Source organism: Schistocerca serialis, chromosome 3 (genome assembly GCF_023864345.2).
Source record: "Schistocerca serialis cubense isolate TAMUIC-IGC-003099 chromosome 3, iqSchSeri2.2, whole genome shotgun sequence".
Taxonomy (NCBI): domain Eukaryota; kingdom Metazoa; phylum Arthropoda; class Insecta; order Orthoptera; family Acrididae; genus Schistocerca; species Schistocerca serialis.
This window is the reverse complement of record NC_064640.1, coordinates 288,303,220-288,328,890: the sequence shown is the minus strand read 5'-3', so window position 1 is coordinate 288,328,890 and position 25,671 is coordinate 288,303,220. Positions and strand designations below refer to the sequence as shown.

At 35.8% G+C, this 25,671-nt stretch overlaps 1 protein-coding gene across 1 annotated transcript in view; it reads left to right on the top strand.

Annotated features, from left to right (window-relative positions):
- Positions 1 to 25,459, top strand: part of LOC126470792 (stAR-related lipid transfer protein 13) — a 254,057-nt gene extending 228,598 nt beyond the window's left edge. Inside the window, exons 13-15 of the mRNA XM_050098802.1 lie at positions 3,264 to 3,545; positions 6,655 to 6,834; positions 24,746 to 25,459. Coding sequence (XP_049954759.1) covers positions 3,264 to 3,545; positions 6,655 to 6,834; positions 24,746 to 24,860 — 577 coding nt within the window. The 3' untranslated portion in view covers positions 24,861 to 25,459. The remainder of the gene's footprint in view (positions 1 to 3,263; positions 3,546 to 6,654; positions 6,835 to 24,745) is intronic.
- The last annotated feature ends 212 nt before the right edge of the window (positions 25,460 to 25,671 follow it).

The window sequence follows — 25,671 nt, the reverse complement described above, 5'->3', positions numbered from 1 at the left end:
AAACTCTCCACACTTTTATTAATTTTCTTCTCCATTAATTTGTTACTACTGCATCCAGTTACTGAAATAGTAATTAGATTACTTAAAAAGAAAAATGAAATAAAAAATTTATTAAGTTTTATGAACACTGACACCAATCACTAATCAAGCTCTGTTTAGAAATTCCCAGTTTAGAGCACAAAAGTCATTTGTCAGCACTTTCTGTACACACTGCAACACAGTATAAATGACACATAGTTCATAATAGTTATTAATGCTATGAATTCTCCAGGACTCGTCCGCCTCCGTAGCGTAGCGGTAGTGTTACCGCATACCACGCAGGGGCCCGGGTTCGATTCCCGGCAGGGGACTGGGTGTTGTGTGTCCTTCATCATCATTTTCATCATCATTGACTCACAAGTCACCGATGTGGCGTCACCTAAAAAGGACTTGCAATACAGCGGCCGCACTCCTCCGAATGGGGCCTCCCAGCCAACAATGCAATATGATCATTTCATTTCATTCCAAGACTAAAAATCAAAATAACTGGAATAGACACAGTGTGAATTTTGCTGGTGTATAGTGCTCATAAGTGAAGCAGGACTTGAACCAAATGGTATCACAATCCACCAAGACAGAATTTAATAGTGACAGGCAAAACTTCACAGTTGCCAGATACCAAGCAGGCCCATTTGTAACATGAAGCAGTTCAAAGAACAATCAGTTGAGTGCAGAGTCATCATCAGTACTTCAGTCAGCTGTGGAGAGAAGCCACACTAGCTAACAAACAGAAGTAAGAGTGTGCCTGTGGTTTGGGTGGCTGATGGGCCCAAGTGACATGTCATCCAGAGACATGGTGTTATTCACCACTTGCAATGACCCACCAGTTGTACATGAAATGAAGCATGTTGATAGTATGGCATTATTGATTGATACATCTGATAGATTACATGACTTCTTTCTAAGTTATATGGGTTAATCATGCTGCTATGTGTTTCAAAACTCAATAAAGAAAACTTGAGTAGTAACTAGTATAGAAAATATTGATGTGATACTAAGTCAAATCTTTTAGGAAGTCAATGAATACTTCATCTGTCTGATTACTATGGTTCACGGCTTTCAACACATGAGATGAGAAAAACATGAGTTGGGTTTTAAATGAACAATGTTTCCAGAATGACTGTGACACACACTGTGGCATTTTAAGCTGTTACCCAGGTGGAAACCTGAGAGATTTTTACCAGTAATATACCCTGGGAAAGTCTACATACATACCACTTATATTATCTATATCACTCATCTTTGCAGTGGTATGAGTGTTAAACTGGAACAGTACTCATTAATTTTGCTTTCTAAAGGAATGTTTGAACATTGAGTTCAGCATTTCTATTTTTGATTTGCTACCCTCAATTTCATTTACTGTTAGCCATGAGTATCTGGAAACTATCTTTGGTGCTGTTGAGAGCCCCGCATATGACCAGAATTTCTTTGGATTTTGTGAGATGTGTTTTGATAAGATTGTCCTGTGGTAATCATTGCAAGCTTCATGCATTGCCCTCTTAACACCCAAACAAGTTTCCAGTACCATTTCTCTCTCTAGAGTCCCATACTTTGTTTTACATATATATTGTGCAGTGACTTCTGTTTCTTTCTTTACAAACACTGTGAAACATAGATGGCCCCTCCCATCACATACTGTTCTACTATGTTCATATGTATCCAATTCTTGTTTAGCTATGTCTCTCAATTAGTTTTATGAATGTGTAAATCACGCCCTCTATACTTTAGTAATCATTGTTGTTACAACTGCCTCATAGCCATCTATTCCAGTTTCAATGTGAACATTAACAAAATGGTCATGCCCATTTCTTGTGACTAGATCCAACATAGATTCATGAAGAGTGGGCTTCTCTATTATCTGTTCTAGACAGTTTCCAGAGAAGTCATTTAGAACTGTATTGCAGGATATCTTGTCATGAACATAATGAAAAAAGCTATAATTATCTCAGTTGATTGTTGGATGATTAAAATCTGTTCCAGTGATACATATTAGTGAGCTGAAGTTTACCCTAAAGTTTTTGGTCACTTCTAGTTGCCAATAGAAAGATTCAACTATACCTTGATATCAACCATTAGTACTGAAGTATGCCCAAACAATTCTGCATGTTGGTCCAATTTCTTTCTTTGTGGATATGTCTATTGTGACAAATATTCCACCTTTATTTTCCACTAATATATCTTTTTGACATTTACTTTTATCCCAAAAATCTCACTGCCATTGATTTCAGGTTTTATCCGGGTTCCTGTGTCCAGTATTATGTGAACCCCAGTGCTTTTTAGGAGTCCTTCAAACTCTGATACCCTGGAATAAATGCTCCAGCACTTGATCACTAGAATCTTAACAGTCTTCCCCATGCCAACCAGTCTGAATCCTCCAGACATCAATCACGAGAAACCTATCTCATGTTTTCTCATCTGGTATCCTACAAGCTGTGGATCAAGATAGTCAGGTAGATAAAGTGAAAGAAGAAATTGATGCCACATAACTTAAAGAACACTGCCTAAAATACCCAGATTTAGTAAATACTGTGGAGTACAAGATTCAGTAGTGCTCAGAACTGCCCTTATCATAAGTAAAAGTATTCTAAAATAATGTGTATATCCAGGGTTACTCCTCAGGAAGGTGGAAGTAAGCTGAAGTAGACTTGATGATAACCAATAATGTAACCTGTATTGTGAAAAACAAAAAGTAATAACATATCAGTACCACAGTATAAAGATAGTTCCATTACTTGTCTTGATGCTTGCTGGTTGTTACTGTATCAGTATATTGCCAATTAAAATGAATACAAGGCTTTGGATTTCACCATGTGAAAATTCACATATAGTATAAATTTCAATCATGTCAGTGTAGGAATAGGACATGCTAATTATCCATCAGCACTGTTGTTGAGTATATTCTCCAATAACTTTCTTAAGACAGGCATCAATAAAGACCTATCATTTACATGAAATTTTATAAGCTAAAATTCCTTTGTGTATGTATGGCCAAACATCTGTGCATGTTGTTCTGAAAATAAATATAAATGCAAAAGTTCAACTTTAGGTCATGAAATATGATCTCACACTAAATTAACACAGGCATTGATTTGTAGCGTTTTTGTTTTATTATTAGACAATGACCATTAGTCATGTTTCCCAAATGTATAACAAGAGCACAACCAGAAAACAGACAATGAACTTTTTGATTAAAGTAAATGTTTCTTTTTGTTACTTTATTGCAGAAGTAGAGGCTGGATCTTTGTACCATGCACAGCTGATACCTTAGTGGAAATGTCATACAAAAAAGTTGGTGATGGTCATCCACTTCGTCTGTGGCGGGTCAGCACGGAAGTTGAAGCACCACCACAGGAGCTGTTACAAAGGGTACTTCGTGAGCGTCATATGTGGGATCATTCTCTTCTAAAATGGAGGGTTGTTGCAAAACCTGATACTCGTGGGGAAGTATTCCAGTATGTGTGCTCAAGCATGGCTCCGCTGCCTTCCAAAGATTATTGTGTGCTCAGGTAAATTGATTTGTATTGTCATTGCCTCCTGCAATCATTTTCTGATTGCTGAGACTTTTTTTGGTTAACATAGTAATCACTTCATTTTATGACTCCCCTGTTGCTGCTCTTCTTTATGTTGTTGTTGATTTGAAGTGTAGTATTACAATTCACAATTCGTCAGAATGAAGTGGATGACATGTCTGTGAAACTATCAAGCAACTGAAAATTGAACCAAATCCAGTTCCTCAGTACACAGAACTGCTGTGAATGTCAAAAAGTTTCAGTTCTAAATTTTATGTGTGGAAAGCCACTGTTTAAACAGTAAATTAGAATACACATTGAAAATGTTGTAGAAAAGTTCTTGTAGAATGTAACTACTTTTGGAGTAAAGGCGATCACAGGAGGCAAGGAGAGGGACTGCGGTTGGGTGGCTTGTGGCTTAGAGGAAGGCAGTCAGTTTGCTGGCTAGAAATGAGGGACGGGTGGCAGATATATGGGCTAGGCATGTTAATGCAGGATTGTAGGGGCCAGTGGGGAGTGACACATGCTGAAGGTGACATGGGGATGTGAACTGGAAGGACTGACAGGACAGAGGATGGGAAAACAATTGGGTGGAGGGTCCGGAGACAGTGGGTTACCCCAGACTGAGGCCAGGATGAATATGAGAGTGGGGTATGTGTGGCAAGGATAACTCCCATCTGCATAGTTCACAGAAGCTGGTGGTGGAGGGAAGGATCGAAATGTACCAGGTTGTGAAGCAGACTGAAACTGAGCATGTTGTGCTCTGGTCAACTTTGTTCTTGGGAAAAGTTTGGTGATTTCCATTCATACTGACGGACAGATGGTTGGTAGTCATGTCAACATAAAAGTCTGTACAGTATTTACAGCAGGATTGGTATGTGACATGATTGCTTTTACAGGTGGCCTTGCCTCTGATGGGGTATAGGATAAGCCTGTTACAGGACTGGAATGGGTGGACAGGGCAAGTCTTGCACCTTGTTCTGCCACAGAGGTATGGTGGTATGAGGTTCAACAGCTGAAGTATAATAACTGAATGAAGTAATTTTCTGCTTCAGTCCATATGTTATTTTATTTATGCTGCTGGCCAGTTTCAATTATTAAATCACAACACAAGTAAAATAACATACTGCCTAAAATGTAAATGTGTTTCATTTGATTATTTAAACAAGATTAATGGTTGCAATAAAAGTGTACTTCAATCATAATGGGGAAGAGGAAGATATATGCATGGAGAAAAACAGTTTATTTTTTCCCATTTTCCTTGACTTTTTATTTTACCTAGAGGAGTATAAATCAAAATATACATCAGGTTGACAAAGTCATTAATGGCATTAATGGAGATTTATGTACTAAGGCTTCAGGGCGAACAGAAATGATACATGCATAGCTTACAAAGTCAAGGTTCAACAGGTATGTATCTGAACCTTGACATGCTGCTCTGAGCAATACTGAGGTTTTTTAAATGTCTGATGGTCTCATAATAAACAGTTGTTGCATGTGTTAGACCTTCCAATTACAATCCTCTAATAGTCTCATACTATTCATATAATTTCAGTATTGTTGCAGAAGCCTGGTAATTATATTGTGTTTCCTTTTTAATACTGTGCATTATTTGTATTCTATCCACTTCCATAAGAAGAGAAGAACTGCTAATGCTCACTAGTGTAGTAGCGTTTGATCTGTAGGTCGCTGCATCAGTGTTTTCATTGTCAATATATGTCTGGCACTGCTACACTCTCATATTCGACGTAGTCGTTTATACAACATGGATGACCACTAAACATACTGCTCTGAGGAATGTCTGTTAATAATCCTCACTTTTTCATTGATGTATCAGCACCACTTTCTCTTTCACCTTCAATTATTTAAACTTGATGGGCAGTTCTTCTGGTCCATTCTCTGTTTGTACCAAGTATGTCTTCTTTTGTTTTCTTCTAACTTTTCTTGTACATTTACAGTGAGAAACTGTTTTCCACTGGCAATATTTGTAACCCTTTTTATATCTGTACATTGAGCATGTTTTCTTGTTATTGGCACTTATGTGCATTTCAGGATGCCTCAACACAACAATGTGGGGAGAGTAGTTTGTTTTACAAAACTATGATCATGTTAGTTTTTAGATTCTCTGTGATTGTTTTCACATGTCATCTTGAACCCAAATACTTCATACAGTCCTATCATTACCATAAGTAACACCTAAATAGTGACACTGTGTTTTGTTATTGTTGACAACAGTTTAGATTTGGATCCATGTTCCTCAATAGCAAAGGTTGTTAATGCACACTTGCATGGTGACACTCAGTTTGAATGTAACCAGTTTGAATCCTGCTACTGACAGAAATTTTCATCATCAGTGTTTGGCCAGCAAGGGAGGGTTAAATTTTAAGCTTGTTCACAATATCTTGTGGAATAAGAGCATGCGATACTGTTACATCTGGATTCAATTATTATATAATAAACACAGTGTTCTGTTTGCTACACACAATCATTCATATTATATTCAGTAAAATCACTAATTCATTTTTTAGGTCATTTATTTATTTATTTATTTATTTTTGTCACCAGCATGACAAATTGACTCAAACATTTACTAATTAGCTAGTAGCAGCAGTAGCACCAGTCTTCATCAACAGTAGTAGCAGTAGTAGTGAAATTCCAAGATGCAATTATTAGCAGGGTTTCAAAAAGAGAATTGACAGGTCTAGTAATATTTCAGAATGTAAAATACTCCCTGATACACATTACAGCCCTTTGCAAAGAATGGGTTTATATGTATTCGAGAAACAGTCTATTTCAACCACATCATCGAAGCAAATATCAAATCAGTTAATCTTCTTTATGAAATCTATCATGTTTTCACATAGATCTTCATGAACTAAAGCTTTTGTTGTACCAGTAACTTTTATTTATAATGCTCATGTCCTGATTGTTAATAAATATTACATTACTATTTCTGCATCAGCCAGTCTCTTTGCTTTACATTCTAAGTTATCTACAGACACACTTTTAAATAGAATTTAATCATCTTAAAGAAAGAAAATCTGGTCTAGTGTTTTGTATAGCCATATTAGGTTTTTGTAAAAATTTGCCATTACTCTTTTTTTAGGTCTTGGAGAACAGATCTCACTAAAGGAGCATGCATAATAGTTGAAACATCAGTAGAGCATGCTGAAGCACCTATAATGCCTGGTGCAGTCAGAGGCATTGTTCTAGCTTCAAGGTACCTAATTGAACCTTGTGGATCTGGAAAGTCTCGCATAATTCATCTTTCCAGAGTTGATACTAAGTAAGTGCTTCTTAATAATCCATGATTTTATGAAAATCTCAATGAAACCTTTCATATAAATGTATTTTATTTAGCTTGTTAACGCTGTAATAAGGTTGCATTTATTATTTAATGATGTGTTTGTTTCACATTCAGTTTTTTAGTTAGTGTTGAACAGTTAAATTAAAGTTAACAATTAATCTTTGAGAATATAAATTGTGCTGTCAGTCTCAATTTGGATTTCAAAGGGTGTCTTTGCAGAACATGTCATTTTTCAATCTGCAAATCAGCAAAAACAAAATCGGAATGACAAAATATTGCCAGCTGGTATATTCTCTGCAGTTCACACCATTCTCATCAAAAAGCTCAGATATTATACTATTAGAATTCTTATTAATTGAACCTTGTGGATCTGGAAAGTCTTGCATAATTCATCTTTCCAGAGTTGATACTAAGTAAGTGCTTCTTAATAATCCATGATTGTATGAAAATCTCAATGAAACATATCATCTTCAGAATATGGAATAATCAGTGGAAGTATACCATAGACATCAATACTGAGCCCACTCTTGTTCATGTTATACATAAATGATCATCCATCATGTACCAAAGAAGCAAAAATAATTTTCTTTACTGACAAAGCAAGTATTATATTCATGTATCATAGAATAACTTCAAAACCTTTGGAAAATAATGTAACCTATTCATGTATTTTATATTTTAAAATTTTGGTAACATATTTATTGTGTTTAATCATTTCTTATACCAAATTCTGAAATTGTTTTAAAATTTTCAGTAAAACTTAACTCAAAAATTTAAGTCTTCATAGTGAATGTGACTTTTTGCAACAAATGTCATATTAACATTCTCAGGTTTGAGACCCTTCATACACATCCGCATACCTTTAAAAATTACATTTTGAAAGAGTCAGTGACAGTTAACAAAATTTGTATTTTTTAAAATCTTTTTTAGTGGTCAGAAGTACCTCTCCCCTTGCTGTACACATTAAGGAAAACATTTTACTATTGCCAAAATTTTGCTAAAACATATTTGCAGGTCCTGAAGCCTTTTTAAAAAGGATGTTATTAATAAAAGTTAACAACAGTTAACTAAATTAATAAAAAGCTTTTTTTGTGGCAGGCATAAAATACCTCCCCCCTCCCCCAACACACACACACACACACACACACACACACACACACACACCTTGGAAAATACATTGGTGTTACCAGGGTTAATACAATTTAGATAAAACACTGTACATGCAACTTCCTGGCAGATTAAAACTGTGTGCCCGACCGCGACTCGAACTCGGGACCTTTGCCTTTCGCGGGCAAGTGCTCTACCATCTGAGCTACCGAAGCACGACTCACACCCGGTACTCACAGCTTTACTTCTGCCAGTACCTCGTCTCCTACCTTCCAAACTTTACAGAAGCTCTCCTGCAAACCTTGCAGAACTGGCACTCCTGAAAGAAAGGATATTGCGAGGACATGGCTTAGCCACAGCCTTGGGGATGTTTCCAGAATGAGATTTTCACTCTGCAGCGGAGTGTGCGCTGATATAAAACTTCCTGGCAGATTAAAACTGTGTGCCCGACCGAGACTCGAACTCGGGACCTTTGCCTTTCGCGGGCAAGTGCTCTACCATCTGAGCTACCGAAGCACGACTCACGCCTGGTACTCACAGCTTTACTTCTGCCAGTACCTCATCTCCTACCTTCCAAACTTTACAGAAGCTCTCCTGCAAACCTTGCAGAACTGGCACTCCTGAAAGAAAGGATATTGCGAGGACATGGCTTAGCCACAGCCTTGGGGATGTTTCCAGAATGAGATTTTCACTCTGCAGCGGAGTGTGCACTGATATGAAACTTCCTGGCAGATTAAAACTGTGTGCCCGACCGAGACTCGAACTCGGGACCTTTGCCTTTCGCGGGCAAGTGCTCTACCATCTGAGCTACCGAAGCACGACTCACGCCTGGTACTCACAGCTTTACTTCTGCCAGTACCTCGTCTCCTACCTTCCAAACTTTACAGAAGCTCTCCTGCAAACCTTGCAGAACTGGCACTCCTGAAAGAAAGGATATTGCGAGGACATGGCTTAGCCACAGCCTTGAGGATGTTTCCAGAATGAGATTTTCACTCTGCAGCGGAGTGTGCGCTGATATGAAACTTCCTGGCAGATTAAAACTGTGTGCCCGACCGAGACTCGAACTTGGGACCTTTGCCTTTCGCGGGCAAGTGCTCTACCATCTGAGCTACCGAAGCATGACTCACGCCCGGTACTCACAGCTTTACTTCTGCCAGTACCTCGTCTCCTACCTTCCAAACTTTACAGAAGCAGTCCTGCGAACCTTGCAGTTTTTAGGTTCTCTGTGAGACTGGTTCGATGCAGCTCTCCATGCTACTCTATCCTGTGCAAGCCTCTTCATCTCGCAGTACCTACTGCAACCTACATCCTTCTGAATCTGCTTAATGTATTCATCTCTTGGTCTCCCTCTACAACTTTTACCCCCCATGCTGCCCTCCAGTACTAAATTGGTGATCCCTTGATGCCTCAGAACATGTCCTACCGACCGATCCCTTCTTCTAGTCAAGTTGTGCCACAAACTCCTCTTCTCGGCAATTCTATTCAATACCTCCTCATTAGTTATGTGATCTACCCATTTAAACTTCAGCATTCTTCTGTAGCACCACATTTTGAAATCTTCTACTCTCTTCTTGTCCAAACTATTTATCGTCCATATTTCACTTCCATACCTTTAAACTCCTAAACTCCATATAAATACTTTCAGAAATGGCTTTCTGACACTTAAATCAATACTTGATGTTAACAAATTTCTCTTCTTCAGAAACACTTTCCTTACTGTTGCCAGTCTACATTTTATATCCTCTCTACTTTGACCATCATCAGTTATTTTGCTCCCCAAATAGCAAAACTCCTTTACCACTTTAAGTGTCTCATTTCCTAATCTGATTCCCTCAGCATCACCTGACTTAATTCGACTACATTCCATTATCCTCGTTTTGCTTTTGTTGATGTTCATCATATATCCTCCTTTCAAGACACTGTCCATTCTGTTTTACTCTTCCAAGTCCTTTGCTGTCTTTGACAGATTTACAATGTCATCAGCAAACCTCAAAGTTTTTATTTCTTATCCATGGATTTTAATACTTACTCTGAATTTTTCTTTTGTTTCCTTTACTGCTTGCTCAATATACAGATTGAATAACATCGGGGAGAGGTTACAACCCTGTCTCACTCCCTTCCCAACCATTGCTTCCCTCGACTCTTATAACTGCCATCTGGTTTCTGTACAAATTGTAAATAGCGTTTCGCTCCCTGTGTTTTACCCCTGCCACCTTCATAATTTGAAAGAGAGTATTCCAGTCAACATTGTCAAAAGCTTTTTCTAAGTCTACAAATGCTAGAAACATAGGTTTGCCCTTCCTAAATCTTTCTTCTAAGATAAGTCGTAGGGTCAGTATTGCCTCATGTGTTCCAATATTTCTACGGAATCCAAACTGATCTTCCCCGAGGTCGGCTTCTACCAGTTTTTCCATTCATCTGTCAAGAATTTGTGTTAGTATATTGCAGCTGTGACTTATTAAACTGATAGTTCGGTAATTTTCACATCTGTCAACACCTGCTTTCTTTGGGATTGGAATTATTATATTCATCTTGAAGTCTGAGGGAATTTCGCTTGTCTCATACATCTTCCTCACCAGATGGTAGAGTTTTGTCAGGACTGGCTCTCCAAGGCTATCAGTAGTTCTAATGGAATGTTGTCTACTCCCGGGGCCTTGTCTTGACTCAGGTCTTTCAATGCTCTGTTGAACTCTTCACGCAGTATCGTATCTCCCATTTCATCTTCATCTACATCCTTTCCCATTTCCATAATATTGTCCTCAAGAACATCGCCCCTGTATAGACCCTCTATATACTCCTTCCACCTTTCTGCTTTGCCTTCTTTTGTTAGTTAACCACTCATAAAAAATAAATATTATATCGATGTTGCCCAAATATGCAAGGAAATTTTATAACAAAACAGAAAGTATAAAAATGAAATATGTGTGCATGTATACACATAACTAATGAGCACAGAATAATTCAAATTAATACCCTATGTCCATCTCCTTCTCCCCCTCTCTCTGTCCTTTTCCTCCTCCCCTCTATCTCACTGTACATCTCCCCCTCCCACCTCTTTTTGCCCATCTCCTCCTCTTATCACTCTGTCCATTTCCTTCTTCCCCCTCTCTCTGTCCATCACTTATGCCACACCATTTTCACTCTCACCCTCATCTCCACCCCAACAGCATGTGGCTCTTACCCACACAGCAAGTTTTTACCCTGTGAATAATTACGTTGGAAAATAGAAATTTGCGGGTTTATACATAACTGAAAGAATTGTATCTGTCATCATTTGAAATTTCTAAAACTTTTTCATGTCTGATGAATAGCATTTGTCTGAAGTAAATGTTTACAGAATCATGCTACATATAAAAGGCATTTGCTTCTTAAGAACTGCAAAGTACAATATTTATTTTCTTACGACTAATGGAAAACAAATTTATGAGAACACAAGTGTGTGCATGCTTATGTTCCTAACAAGAAAAAGCACTTTATATGTAGTATGATTCTGTAAATATTTTACTTCAGACAACTATTGTTCATTAGATATGAAAATATTTTTAAAATTTAAAATTATAAGATACAATTGTTTCAGTTATTTTTAAACCCGAAAACTGATATTTGCCAACATAATTAATTACAGAGTAAAAATGTGCTGTTGGAGTAGGAGCCACCTCCAGTTGTGGTGGGGATGAAGGTAGGAGTGAGAATGATGTGGCATAAGAGATGGGCAGAGAGAAGGGAGAAGAGGACATGGGCGGAGAGAGGGGAGAAGGAGGAAATGGACAGAGAGGTAAGAGAGGGGAGGAGGAGATGTGCACTGATATAGTAAGAGGTATAGCGATAGAGATTGACAGAGAAGAGGAGGGAGGAGGTGTTGACAAGAGACATTGGGGAGGTGGAGATGGACATAGATAGGGGGAAGATGGAGACTGATAGAAAGAGGGGGGAGGAGGAGATTGTGCAACGTGTGTGACACACATATGCATGTGAAGCCATGAGTAAAATGGTAGTAGATTACAAAAATGGATGTATTTACACATATATGTACATATCTTTCACATTGCCTCCTAAACCCTGTATTGATTTCAACCAAACTTAGTACACATTCCACTTATTGTCTGGAAAGAACCATATATCTCCCATTGTGGTGGGGATAGTTGTGAAAACCAGGAGATATAAGAGATGGACAAGAGAGAGGAGGAAGGAGGAGATGGATAAAGAGAGAGGAGAGGAGGAGATGGACGGGGAGAGGTGGCAGGAGGAGAAGGACACGGAAAGGGGAAGGAGATGATGGACAGATTGAGGAGGGATGGGAGATGGACAGAGAGAGTGGGGAGGAAGGGTAGGTGTCAGAGCCAGGCAGAAGATTGAGAGGAGTGCAAAAGGAAGAGGGAGTCAGGAGGGAGAGGGAAGAGGGATGGGTTGTGAGGAGGCAGATGGGTGAGGTGCAGTGTGAAGGGGTAGGTGGAATAGGGGAGAAAGAAATAGAATGGGGAAAGCCAGATTATGAGAGCGCTTTAAATTTTTCCTGATTATTTTGATGAAACTGCAGCTCTTAGAAGATACCTGGGCAACATTGGGTATTGAGTTAGTATATTGTGTAGTCAAGGTACAATAAGTACTTTAACATTTCTGAACAGGAACTCATAGTGTGTGTGCAAATGACTGTGTCTTGATATCTGGTTAGGCCTCTTCTTACCATACAGGTTTACTTTAAACAACAAGCGGTGGTACCCCAAAATAGCCACAGCATAACATCTTGTGCACTTCATGTGGTGCAAAATTTGAGATAATTCCTGGAGCAAATTGGGCTGAGTTGAGTCTCTGTGCAAGTGTCATTGCATACATTACATTACATTAATGCATGTTCCATAGATCATGGATACGACAACTCATAATGATGTGAAACATGTTGGTTTAACAAAAATTTTCTTTGCGCAATATGTATATTTTTTAATTTTTTTTATGTTACTACTTCATGTCTGAAAAATCATCTGTTGAGTAGAAGAAGTTGTCATTAATAAATTCTTTTAATTTGTTTTTAAATGTTGGTTGGCTATCCATCAGACTTTTGACACTATTTGGTAAATGATCAAAGACCTTTGCGGCAGCATAACGTACCCCTTTTTACACAAAAGTCACATTTAAAACAGAATAGTGAAGATCATCCTTCCTTCTAGTATTGTAGCTATGCACTTTGCTATTATTTTTGAACTGGGATGGGTTATTAATAACAAATTTCATAAGTGAATATATGCAGTGCGAAGGTATTGTGAATATCCTGAGTTTCTTAAATAAATGTGTGTATGATGATCTTGGGTGGGCTCCAGTTATTATTCTGATTAGACATTTTTGTGTAATGAATACTTTTCCTCTTAATGATGAATTACCCCAAAATATGATGCCATATGAAAGCAGTGAATGAAAATAGGCATATTAGACAAATTTAATTATATGTTTACCCCCAAAGTTTGCCATAACCCTAATACCATAAGTTGCTGAACCTAACCATTTCAGCAGATCTTCAATATGTTTCTTCCCATTCAATTTCTCATCAATGCACACACCCAGAAATTTTGAATATTCTACCTTAGCAACAGACTTCTGTTCAAAGACTATATTTATCAATGGTGTTATGCTATTTACTGTAGAGAACTGTATCTACTGCATTTTCTCAGCAGAGAACTGCTTAATAACTTTTTGAGAAACATTATTTGCAATATCCTCAACTAATTCCTGTTTGTTGTATATGATTGCTATACTTGTATCATCAGTAAAGAAGAACTAGCTCTGCATATTCATGAATACAGAGTGGCAATTCATCAATATATATTAAGAACAATAAATGTCGCTGTGGGACACCATTGTTGATACCTACCCAGTTAGAGGACTCTGCTGGTTTTTGCAGACTACCTGTACTATTAATTTCAACCTTCTACAGTTGAATATGAATTAAACTATTTGTGCAGTTTCCCACTCATACCACAATACTTAAGTTTATCTAGAAGAATTTCATGATTCGCACAGTCAAAAGCCTTTGAGAGGTCACAGAATATCCCAGTGAATGATATTCAGTTATTCAGAGCCTTTAATATTTGATGAGTGAAATCACATATAGCATTTTCTGTTGGAAAGCCTTTCTGAAACCTGATTGACATTTTGTTAGTATTTCATTTTTACAAGTATGCAAAGCTTCTATTGAATACATTACTTTTCCAAAAATTTTGGGTAAAGCTGTCGGAAGTGAGATTAGGCAGTAGTCTGCATAACTCAATTATCTCCAGTAATTTTATAGGTTTTATTTTTTCTAAGACTTGAACACACATCACTGGACTTTGATATATATTTTACTTCTTTTCCCAAATTTCAAGTAATTTGTTTCGCTTACATCTAGTATCACCCTCTTAGCATTGAACCAGGAGTGAATATGCAATAGGACTTTGTCATTAGCTATTTACAAGGATTCTTTTTGAGTACTTTTTATCACACTGCTGTTGTCTGTGAATATTCTGGCTGTAGCTACGTTATCTGAGATGTCTGTGTCATTAATATAGATGAAAAACAATATGGAACTTAGAACACTGGCTTGTGGTACTGCCATTTGAACTTTCTTCTCATCTGATACTAAACTGATTTTATGACTGGGGTGAGTTGACCTAAGTTTTATGATCTGTGCCTCAAAGAACAAAATGTTTTCTGGAATAATGTCATTATTGTTCTGCCTACAAAATTGTAGACATACCAGTCTCTTCTCCATAATATATAAAATATTTAGTAAATCGTCAACAACCACATAACAAATGTTGAATTTTAATGATATGCAGTGATACCTGAAAATTCACCAGAAGCACTAACTTGTCTGTTTCCGGAATGGTTATCAATTATCTTGGCATAGAGCAACTCTGCAGTATAATTTGGATCATTGTCACTATTATCTACAACAGAGGTTCCCAAATTTTTCCTCTGATGTAACACTTTGAGAATCCTGATACTTGGAACAACATTTAGTTTGAAGAAAAATACATTTTAAAAAAATGAGAAAACTTGTTTTATTCAGTGATTACTTCAATTTTAAATCTAGCTAAAACACAGAAATCATAATAAATTTTTAAAAAATTATTAGTATTGCCAAAATGTCAGAAAAACCACTGCTATTGATAGTTTTTCAGAGAGAACATATTCACTGCACAGAACACAGTTTTGGGAAACCTTGCTTTACACAAATATACAATTCATATTATCCCACCTGCCAGCAGGAATTTGTTGATCTAACTATGATAACTGTCTCCCACCATGTTGCAGAAGGCAATGTTTTTTCACACCAAATTAATTTCTGCAATTAATGATTAGACTTGAGGCAACGTTGCAAATATATCTTTCCAGTTTTATAAATATTAATTCTTTTTTGTAAGCTGATATCAAATTACTCTTATATGTTCTGTGAAAGTTATCTGACAATCTTTGTGTGTAGGTTGTTGACCAAATGTAATCAAAGCTAACAAATAGACACAGATAGTTCTCAACTGCTCGGTATGTTCATATGACTCAACACATTTGTACCATCTGTAGACAAAAATAAATTGTCATAATCAATTATTGCTCACTTTTACTTCATTATATATGTCAATAGTACATTTGATATAGGACAAGTCAAATTAGAGGAATAGAGTGAGAGAGAGAGAGAGTGAGAGAGAGAGAGAGTGAGAGTGAGAGAGTGAAAGAGAGAGAGACAGAGAGAGAGAGAGAGAGACTGCAAACTCCAGTTTGCAAATTATAATTTAAAAATAATAAATTAAATAGTAAACAACATTAAATTAAGTAATACAAGTTTACAATAATTTGCATTTTAATTTACAAATGCAGTGGTTTGAAATTTCAAGAATTCTTTTACTTAGTAAAAGCAATGTTCCATCAGAAATGAAGTAAGTCTATTTTTAAATGAATTTTTATTTTGAGCCTGTTTTAAGACATGGAATAATTTAACTATTATAAGTGAAATACTTTTCTAATACAGTGATGTTCTACACTGAGATGTGTTATATGATGTGTACATTTTTGTATGATGTTATGTTTACTTTCTTTATTATTGTTGTGGTATAAACACCTTTTGCATAGTTTATAGTGGTGATGTGTCAATCATTTATTCATCCCTAATTTCTTTGTAAATGGCAATTCACTATGTGTATTGTAGAATATCTGTTAAAAAAGGTACTTTGTAAATGTCATGGATGGCTTTATGGAAACAGCCAAATGATAATAAGTTCTTGAAACAAAGTTTTAAGTCCTTGTTATATTCTTCATGTGCTAAAACAAAAGCCAAATAGTCAACAGTGATTTAAACAAATTACTTCAGTATGGACTTATCTTGGACTTATCTTCTAAAGAAACTCAGCTCCCAGTGGAAAAGTCCTTAGGATACAGTATAAGCTGTCACAGTGTCATATAGTGTTCAATTAAATTACTCTACAGCATATTCCTACAACTTTAGTTTTCAATAATGCATTGTCAACACCAAAAATTATATCAAATTCATCTATAAAAGAGGAAGAGTGGAAAGTAATTTGAACACGGCTATTTCTCTATTTATTATTACCTTATTTAGTCAAAGCCAGCTGTGAATCAAACAGATTGCAGTGGCTACTACTGTTTCCATCGACGATTTGTCTGCCATCCATTTAAATGGTGGTATCATCTTCAAATAATTTTCTTTTCTTCAATAAAATTGTTTACATCACTGATTAAAAGGAGGAACAACACATATTCTACAGCAGAGCCCTGTGGTAAACCATCCTTAATTAGTGATTTATTGTATTAATATGTTTATGTTATAATGACATTTTCTTTGATTGCACAATGCATTACTATAACTATTATCTGCCTGTCTTCTAGGTACAATCTTATTCATTGGTTTGGGATACCTGTGACACCATTCTAGCCTGAATTGTGGATTAAAATGTCTGTGTCAGTTATGCTTTTGAAAGATATAGAAAAATGCCAGAAACATGTTCTCTGTCATCCAGTGCTTCAGAATCAGAATCAGAATTTTTATTGTCCCATATCATACAGAGATAAATCACAAGTACAGAGGACTCGTCAATACTGCAATTATAATTTATGTGTATTCCAGAAACAATAATTATTAATTTACAGAGGCTGTGTGTAGCCTAACAATAGTATTACTGTAAAAATAGTGAATAATTATTTCGGTCATTTATTAGATGTAAAACTTCTAAACTTAATTAACAAAACATTTCAGCCACTTGTTTTCTTGCTCATATTGTCATATTATCATTAAGAAATTCTTCTAAGGAATAATATCATTTCTGTACTAACAATTGTGATAGTTTTTACTTTACTTGCCCCATCTCCATGCTGAAGATTTGTTTCTTTTTTATAATGTTGTAAATTTTCATGCCCACGTATTCTGGGGTTTGTGCAAACAGCTTTAATCTATGAGTGGGAAGCATGAAATTCTCCTTGTTCATAGTACTGTATTGATGTTTAAAGTTATTGTCCATGAATAACTTGGGATTACTGTATACAAAAATAATCAGTTCATAAATCGACAAACATGGAGCACTTAATATTTTTAAATTTCTTAACAGTGGACAACAGGATACTTTCGGTTTGGCATTAGACATATTTCTAACAATTGATTTTTGTAATTTTAAAATTCTAGTCATTTTGTTTTTGCCTCCCCAAAAAATAATGCCATACCTTACAACTGATTCAAAGTAACTGTGGGAAACTATTTTCCTTGTCTCCATGCTAGTTGAATATGACAGAATCTTCATTTAAAATGTCAGGCTGTTTAATTTACTTGCTAAATACTTTATGTGTGGAGACCAGGATAGATTTTGATCCAAATGCATGCCTAAAAATTAACACAGTGCTTCTTTCAGTTCTTGGTTTCTACAGCTAATGTGGAATTATTTTACCTTAGAGTTTTTAATTTGAAACTGCAGCAAATGTGTTTTCCAAATACTCAATTTTAGCCCATTTAGTTGGAACCGGTTTTCTAAACAGTCTAATAGTTTTGTGGCAGTTTAAGGAATTTGTTCAGGGTCATTGCTTTCAACAAGGGCAGAAGTATCATCAGTCAACAAAACTGAGTTTGAATTTATGTTCAGGGGTAGACCATTTATATAAAGTAAAAACAAAATTGGACCCAGAATTGAGCCGTGTGGAATGCCTTGCAAAAATAATCAACCATTTAGAGAAGGCATTTCCCTTACTTGATGATTTAACGGAAGTTTCTAAATACTAATTCTTAGCTACTGATGTAGACTTGGATTTGCTAACACCACATTCATTTTGTTAAAATAATGAAATATTTGTAATGTAGCTTTGAAGGATAGCATAAAAACTCTTTTAGTTGTTTCAGAGAAAAAAATAATCAGTTCAGATACTGGATGTTAATTGATTACATTGAGTAGGATGTGTGAACTATGTACATTAATGGTTTCATTTTAATATCAGGGGCTTTATAAATGCATAATCTGAAGAATCATCCAACCCACACAAATATTAGGTTTTGAATGATATAATTAGCTTGACCATTGTCAGTTTAACATCTTCAAGAACCATAGATATAAGAGAAATATTTAATTTTTTTATAAAGCACATACATCTGTTTGCTTAGTGCATTTCCATTAACTGATGTGCTATAGCAAAATACTTGTTAAATTGATCAGCCATATCTCCTGAATCTGAGAATCTGTTTTTGATACTAGAAGATGAATATTTTTTGATCTGAAACATAGTGCCATTATAATAGTTTTCAGCTTCTTTCATCATCTTGCTGAATATCTGATATATTTGTTTCACATGGTTTCCAAATTCTGAAGTAGTATTATTGCGTTTGATGAATGAGCAGAGAAATTTTTTCCTGCTGGAATTTCTAAGGCCTATCATCATCCAAAATTTATTTTCAACCATATTAATTCTAGATTTTTTTATAAGAAATTCTGTTGCAGAGTAATGCAAATGCACACTTTGGAAGCAATCAAACATATTATTTATTTCAGTTTTACTGAAGATATCCTCCCATATTAAATGCTCTGAAGTTGTCATCACAGAATTCCTTATGCTTGATAATTTTAGTCTGTTTGTGTTTAGCTTAATTGATGTATGCTAATCTTCATGATCACTGTAACCCAGATTTATTATGCTACTTTTATTGTTAATATTAATCAGCATTATAAAAATTTTGTCAAGTTCAGTTTTTCTTTCGGCAGTAGTTCTAGTTAAGGGTTAACCGCTGTCATGATTCCAGAGCTATTGACTGTATTAAAAACCTCAGTTCTTCTGTCTGAAACTTTCTGTTACACTTTGCACTATTAATCAGCTTCTTAAAACTTAGAGCAAATGTTTTCCAGTCTCCATTTTGAGATCTATAAAGTGTTTCAACTATTTTATTGAAATCCAGTAAAATGACTATAGTCAAACACAGTTCAAAATCTTTGTCCCTAACCAAACTTACATACTTTTTATGTCTGTAAATAGTAAATAATCTTTCACAAACATAGCAGGAACTGATTTCTACTCAGGAGAGTACAGGGTAATATCAACAACAGCAGAAAATGTATGAAAGGAGTAGAATTTATTATGAATAGGAGGGTAGGTCAGAGAGTGAGTTGCTGTGAACAGTTCAGTAAAAGGGTTGTCCTCATCAGAATTGACAGCAAACCAACACAGACAACAATAGTTCAGGTACAAATACCAATGATGCAAATGGAAGATGTAGAGATAGAGAAAGTATGTGAGGATATTGAATAGGTAATTCAGTATGTGAAGTGAGATAAAAATCTAGTAGCCATAGAGGATTGGAATGTGGTTCTAGGTGAAGGAGTAGAAGAAGGTGTCATGGGAGAATATAGGCTAGGTAGTAGAAATAAGAGACAAGAAAGACTAATTGAGTTCTGCAATAAATTTCACCTAGTAATAATGAATACTCTGCTCAAAGATCACAAGAGGAGGAGGCATACTTGGAAAAGGCCAAAAGATACAGAAAGATTTCGCTTAGATTACATCATAGTTAGGCAACAGTTGTGAAATCAGGTATTTGGTTGTATGACGTACTCAGGAGCATATTTAGACTCAGATCACAATTTAGTAATGATGAAGATTAGGCTGAAGAAATGGGATATGGAAATACTAAGAAACGATTAGAGATGGATGAAGTTCTCTCAGGCTATAGATACTGCAATAATGAGATGCCTGTTCAGCCAGAAAAAGGCAATCACAGAAGTAGGAAAGAAAAACATAGGTACAAGGAAGTACAAAAATGTTCAAGAAAATTAAAAAAAAAGGAATACAAGTCATTTAGGAGTGAAATAAACATTAGTGCAGGGAAACTAAAGTGAAATGGCTGCATGAAAAATGTGAAGAAATAAAAAAAGAAATGATTGTCGTAAGGACTGACTCAGCATATAAAAAAGTCAAATCAGCCTTCAGTGAAATTAAAAGCAGTGCATGGTAACATTAATGGTGAAATTGTAATTCCTCTGGATAGGTAGAAAAAGTACATTGAAGGCCTCTATGAGGTGGAGAACTTGTCTGATGACTTGATAGAAGAAGAAACAGGAGTTATTAGGGAAGAAACAGAGGATCCAGTGTTAGAATCAGAATTTAAAAGAGCTTTAGAAGACTTAAGATCAAATAAGACAGAAGCGATAGATAACATTCTATCAGAATTTCTAAAATCATTTGGAGTATTGGCAACAAAACGACTATTAACATTGGTGTGTAGAATGTATGAGACTGGCAATATGCTACGAGACTTCATTAAAACATTATCTACACAATTCCGAAGACTGCAAGAGCCTAAAAGCGCAAGAATTATCGCACAATTAGCTTAACAGCTTGTACATCCAAGTTGCTGACAAGAATAATATACAGAAAAATGGGGGAAAATTTGAGAATCTCTTAGATGACGATCAGTTGGGCTGTAGAAAATGTAAAGCCACCGGAGGGGCAGTTCTGACCTTGTGGTTGATAGTGGAAGCAAGACTGAAGAAAACTCAAGACATGTTCATAGTATATGCCATGACAGAAAAAGTGTTCAACAATGTAAAATGATGCAAGATGTTCAAAATTCTGAGAGAAACAGGAGTAAGCTATAGGGAATGATGGGTAATATACTATTTGTACAAGAACCAACAGGTAACAATGAGTTAAAGACCAAGAACAAAGTGCTCGGATTAAAAAGGATGTATGAGAGGCATGTAGTTTTCACCCTTACTGTTCAATATATGTACAGCAAAGAAGCAATGATGGAAACAAAGGTTCAGGAGTGGGATTAAAGTTCAAGGCAAAAGAATATCAATGGTAAGATTCACTTATGACATTGGTACCCAAAGTGAAAGTGAAGGAGAATTATAGGATCTGTTGAATAGAATGAATAGTCTCATGAGTACAGAATATTGATAGAGAGTAAATCAAAGAAAGATGAACATAATTAGAAGTATCAGAAATGAAGACAGTGAGAAACTTAACATCAGACTTGGTTATCACAAAGTAGATGAAGTTAAGGAATTTTGCTAGCTAGGCAGCAAAATAACCCATGAAGGATGGAGCAAGGAGCACATGAAAAACAGATCATGCATACAATAAAGACTACATCATTTACAACTGAAGCAGGTTTTCAATCTAATTTCTTGTTTTAACTAGGGATTTTGCCAGCATGGTGAAAGATGTTGCCCTCATAGTTGACTTTTTGTTCACATGAGAAGTGATCCCACATCCATAACTGTTAGCAAGAATCAAAATCCATCTCAGGCAATTAGAACCTTCTTCACATCGACTGTTACTTTGCAGTACAGTAATGGTAATATGTTGGATTTGAATATCTTCATGTTGAGGTTTAGAAGTACTATTGTTTTGGGGAATAGCTATTGCAGCACATGTTTCAGGTACCTTCAGTATTATTTATATAAGCGATACTAACCTTCATAGCCAAGGTCACTAACACATGCCTGTTTGATGGCACATGTCTTAGAGGTGTGGCAGTTTGAATCCTGATGATGGATGAAATTTTCACTGCCAGTATTTGGCTGGCAAGGGGAGGGGATGTGATTCTTTAAAGTTCCTGATCACCAGTATTTGCACAAATGTCCTATATGAAATTCCAGTCCTCTCCACAGTATCTCATGAAGTGGGGACATGTAACACTGTTGAGAGTGATTTGGTCATTGGATGGGGGACATTTGCTTTGGCAGCCCCATTGATGCTATTTGAGAAGGGAACCTCTGTGCCAGCTCTGGGTTTCACCCTCCCCCTTCTCTCAATACCATCATACAACACAAATATAACATTACAGTATCTATGCATCCATTCCACTTACCTGCACTCCACAAGTACACATATGACACACCGCTCACATATCCACAAGGAAAGAGGCCAATATGCATGTAGGAAGAACACACTAGCCACTTGGCAGCTGAACCCACTCTGTGAGATTCCCCAGCCACCAATGCCATACAACATTTAATTTTTTTTGATATAAGTAATATCTTCACCAGAGTTACTGAGAATTTCATATCTGTTTGCAATTGAATATTTGTATTTGATATATTCATACTGCTGTAACACTTCCAGAAAAATTTTCTCACATCATTTCAATAGTGGTTTTGTATTTCTGTATCCAAAGTGACATTTCTGTGGTTTTGTTGCATTTTTACAAAGGGTGTTACTTTTGTTTTCAAAAAAGTTCTAGTATCTACAAACACCTCACTGTTTGTTTCATAATGATCTTGTCTATTTTGTTTCTTGAGTTTGTCACATATATATTTTAAAGCATGTGCCACTTCTAACAGTAATGCAATCATTTCACCTTTGCATTCCTTGTAATTTAGTTTTTTGCATGACCCACATTCATTATAGCTTTTTTAAAAACATAACTTTTGCATTCAATTTACATTTAAACACCTGATGCCAACTTTCACAATTCATGAAATGATGTACATGCTCCACATAAGATGTAACATTCAAAATATTGTGGCACTCTATTCTTCTTTCCACAAGTTTCTAACAATAAAACATGCATCTGATCTTTTAGAGATATGACGCAGTTTCTCATTTGTGTTATGTTCATCTGGGAGCTAATGTACTCACAGTGTCAACTTCACACCATCTTGCCATCAACTACACAGTAAAATTAATTTGAAACTGAAAACAGAGCATGGGTCAGGCATACTACCACTTAGAAAACATATGCCACATAATGCTCTGAAATAGCTGTTGAAAACATTATCAATTACATTATTTATTATATTATTAAATAATGTATTTGTAAAACTTTATTGTACACTAGGGTAAACAAAATGAGGTAGCACTGTTTTAAACAGAGTGGCCTTGTATTTTGGAAGATGGAGGCCCCAGTCTTCCTTCAATCATCCTGATTTAGGTTTTCACTGGTTTCCCTAAATTACTTCGGTCAAATGCTGGAATGGTTCCCACTATATGGTCACAGCTGACTATTTGTTTGACTCATGTCATATTACACCTGTAAGTATGTAAATTTCTGTATATGTGGATACTTTTAATTTTGTTGTTCTTAAATTATAATAAAAAGGCTTGTCCAATATCCTCGTAATCAAAGAGAGCTGTGGATGAATAAAACTACTACTACTACTACTATTACAAAAACTGTTTTTCATATGAATATTGTCAATTTAAGGGCTGGAAAGTACTACAGCTTGGAAACAATGGATTGTGTTTCAAGTTCAGAGACACTGTTGCAGTAATTCCAACATTTAAAGAATATGTACCCACTAAGTGAGTCACTGGAAAAGTCAATAACTGACACAATTTTTAAGAAAAACTGAAAATTTACAAATTTCACTTTGGAATCATTCAGCTTTAGCTTTGATTAACTAAACATAAATAAGGAAAATAGGAGAAGCTGATAATGAGTTGAAGCTTTGAATCATTTTGTGATGTTTGCACTTGGCACTGTACCTCCTGCAACAGCCAGGGACCAGTGTTAGAATCCTGGTCCAGTGCAAATATTTGCTCATATTGGACAAGTCGAATGGGGATGAAATTCTTGAAGTTACCACCCCAACATTTGCTTCAATTGAAATGGGGAACTTACATGTATGTTCTTGTGTGTATGTGTGGGTGTGGGTAGGTGGGTGGTTTGGTGCTTGTGTGTGTCGGGGGGAGGGGGGGAGGGAGGGGTGTTTAACATATAATTTTCCTTCTGTTGAATGCTTTCAATATTCAGAGGGTGTCTGTGATTGCTCACTCAGTCATAATCCACCCATAAATAATTTCCATTACTGTACTATTAGAACACTTGTTGCACTGTTTGAAAACTGTAGTAAGCAGTATTTGCATTTCCAACATTTGATAAAATGGTATACAAAGACACTGAGATCACAGTAATATTTTCTGTCCATAGAATTAATACTGCAAGAATTTCTGGCCTAAATGAATACAAATTACATCATACCAACACACAAGTCACTTTTATCTACATGTAAGAAAACTGATTCACCAATCACAGATAAAGTTTTACTTCTAGATTAAACAATGACATATTATGTATAACAATTTAATATGTGATTATTTAATGATTTTTCTTAAACCTGATAGTGAGTTCTAAGTCATTTCTTGGTAGGAATTGAAGTAGCTATTAGCAGAATATAAGCTGCATTAATTGTGTTCAGTTTCTTCATTAAAATAGTAACACAGTATCATAACTGCACAAAATGACTTGCAAATACTGTATGAAATTTGCCTGATGTTAACACTTTCCAGTTAAATGACTAACACACCCTTTTTTCTTTTTCAGGGGACGTACCCCAGACTGGTACAATAAAAGCTATGGACATATTTGCGCTATGTACCTAACCCATATTAGGTGTTCATTCAAACATAATAGTGATGGGCCTGAAAGTAAAGTCTGAGAAGTAAAACATTGGTGTTCACTGAAAAACAGTATTTTTAGTTCTTGAAGTTTGGATGCTGAGTTCTGAAGATTATTATGGGGCTGACATTCCATCAGCCTTCCAAAATGGCTAATTAAATGTACTAAGTGTTAAGAATTCAAGAAATTCTTGAAGTATTCATGATTATGTGAAGTATTGGTTTCTAAATGAGTATATAGAGTATTGTTTACGATATAATTGTGGTGCTTGTTTCTAAAGCCACTATTTTTTTCTTTGATGCATGCAGGTATAGAATTTTCAACAGGAAGCTGTTGTGGCATACATTTGCATTTAGTTTTGACACATTCCAGACTGAGCTATTGGGCTAAGAAATAATGAAATACTGTAGTTGTTCCATAAACCCATTTTTCATATGGGTTACATTGTGCATCATGCTAATGGGATCAACAGAATTAGTTCCTGTTGAAGAAACTGTGAAATATTCAGATTTAAACCTGCTTGTGCTCAACCTTGTTCCTTGTTTTGTAGTTTGTTGTTGAACGAAAGTATGAAATTTATATAATTTATTAAGCCTGCTAAGTGGTGTTGACATAGAAACCCATATTATAAGAGGGTGACTAGAGCTTTTGAAAATTTATTTGGCAACAAATAATTTCCTTGTGAGTAGAATACAGTATAAAATCTGTGTTATACTCTGGATATCATGTAGATCATTTATGGGATAACATACTCCAGAATAAATTAATTCTGTCAATATATATATGTGTGTCAATATGTATATGTCAATTGTGTCAATATGTATTACATGTTGTAAAGATGTATTTGAGTC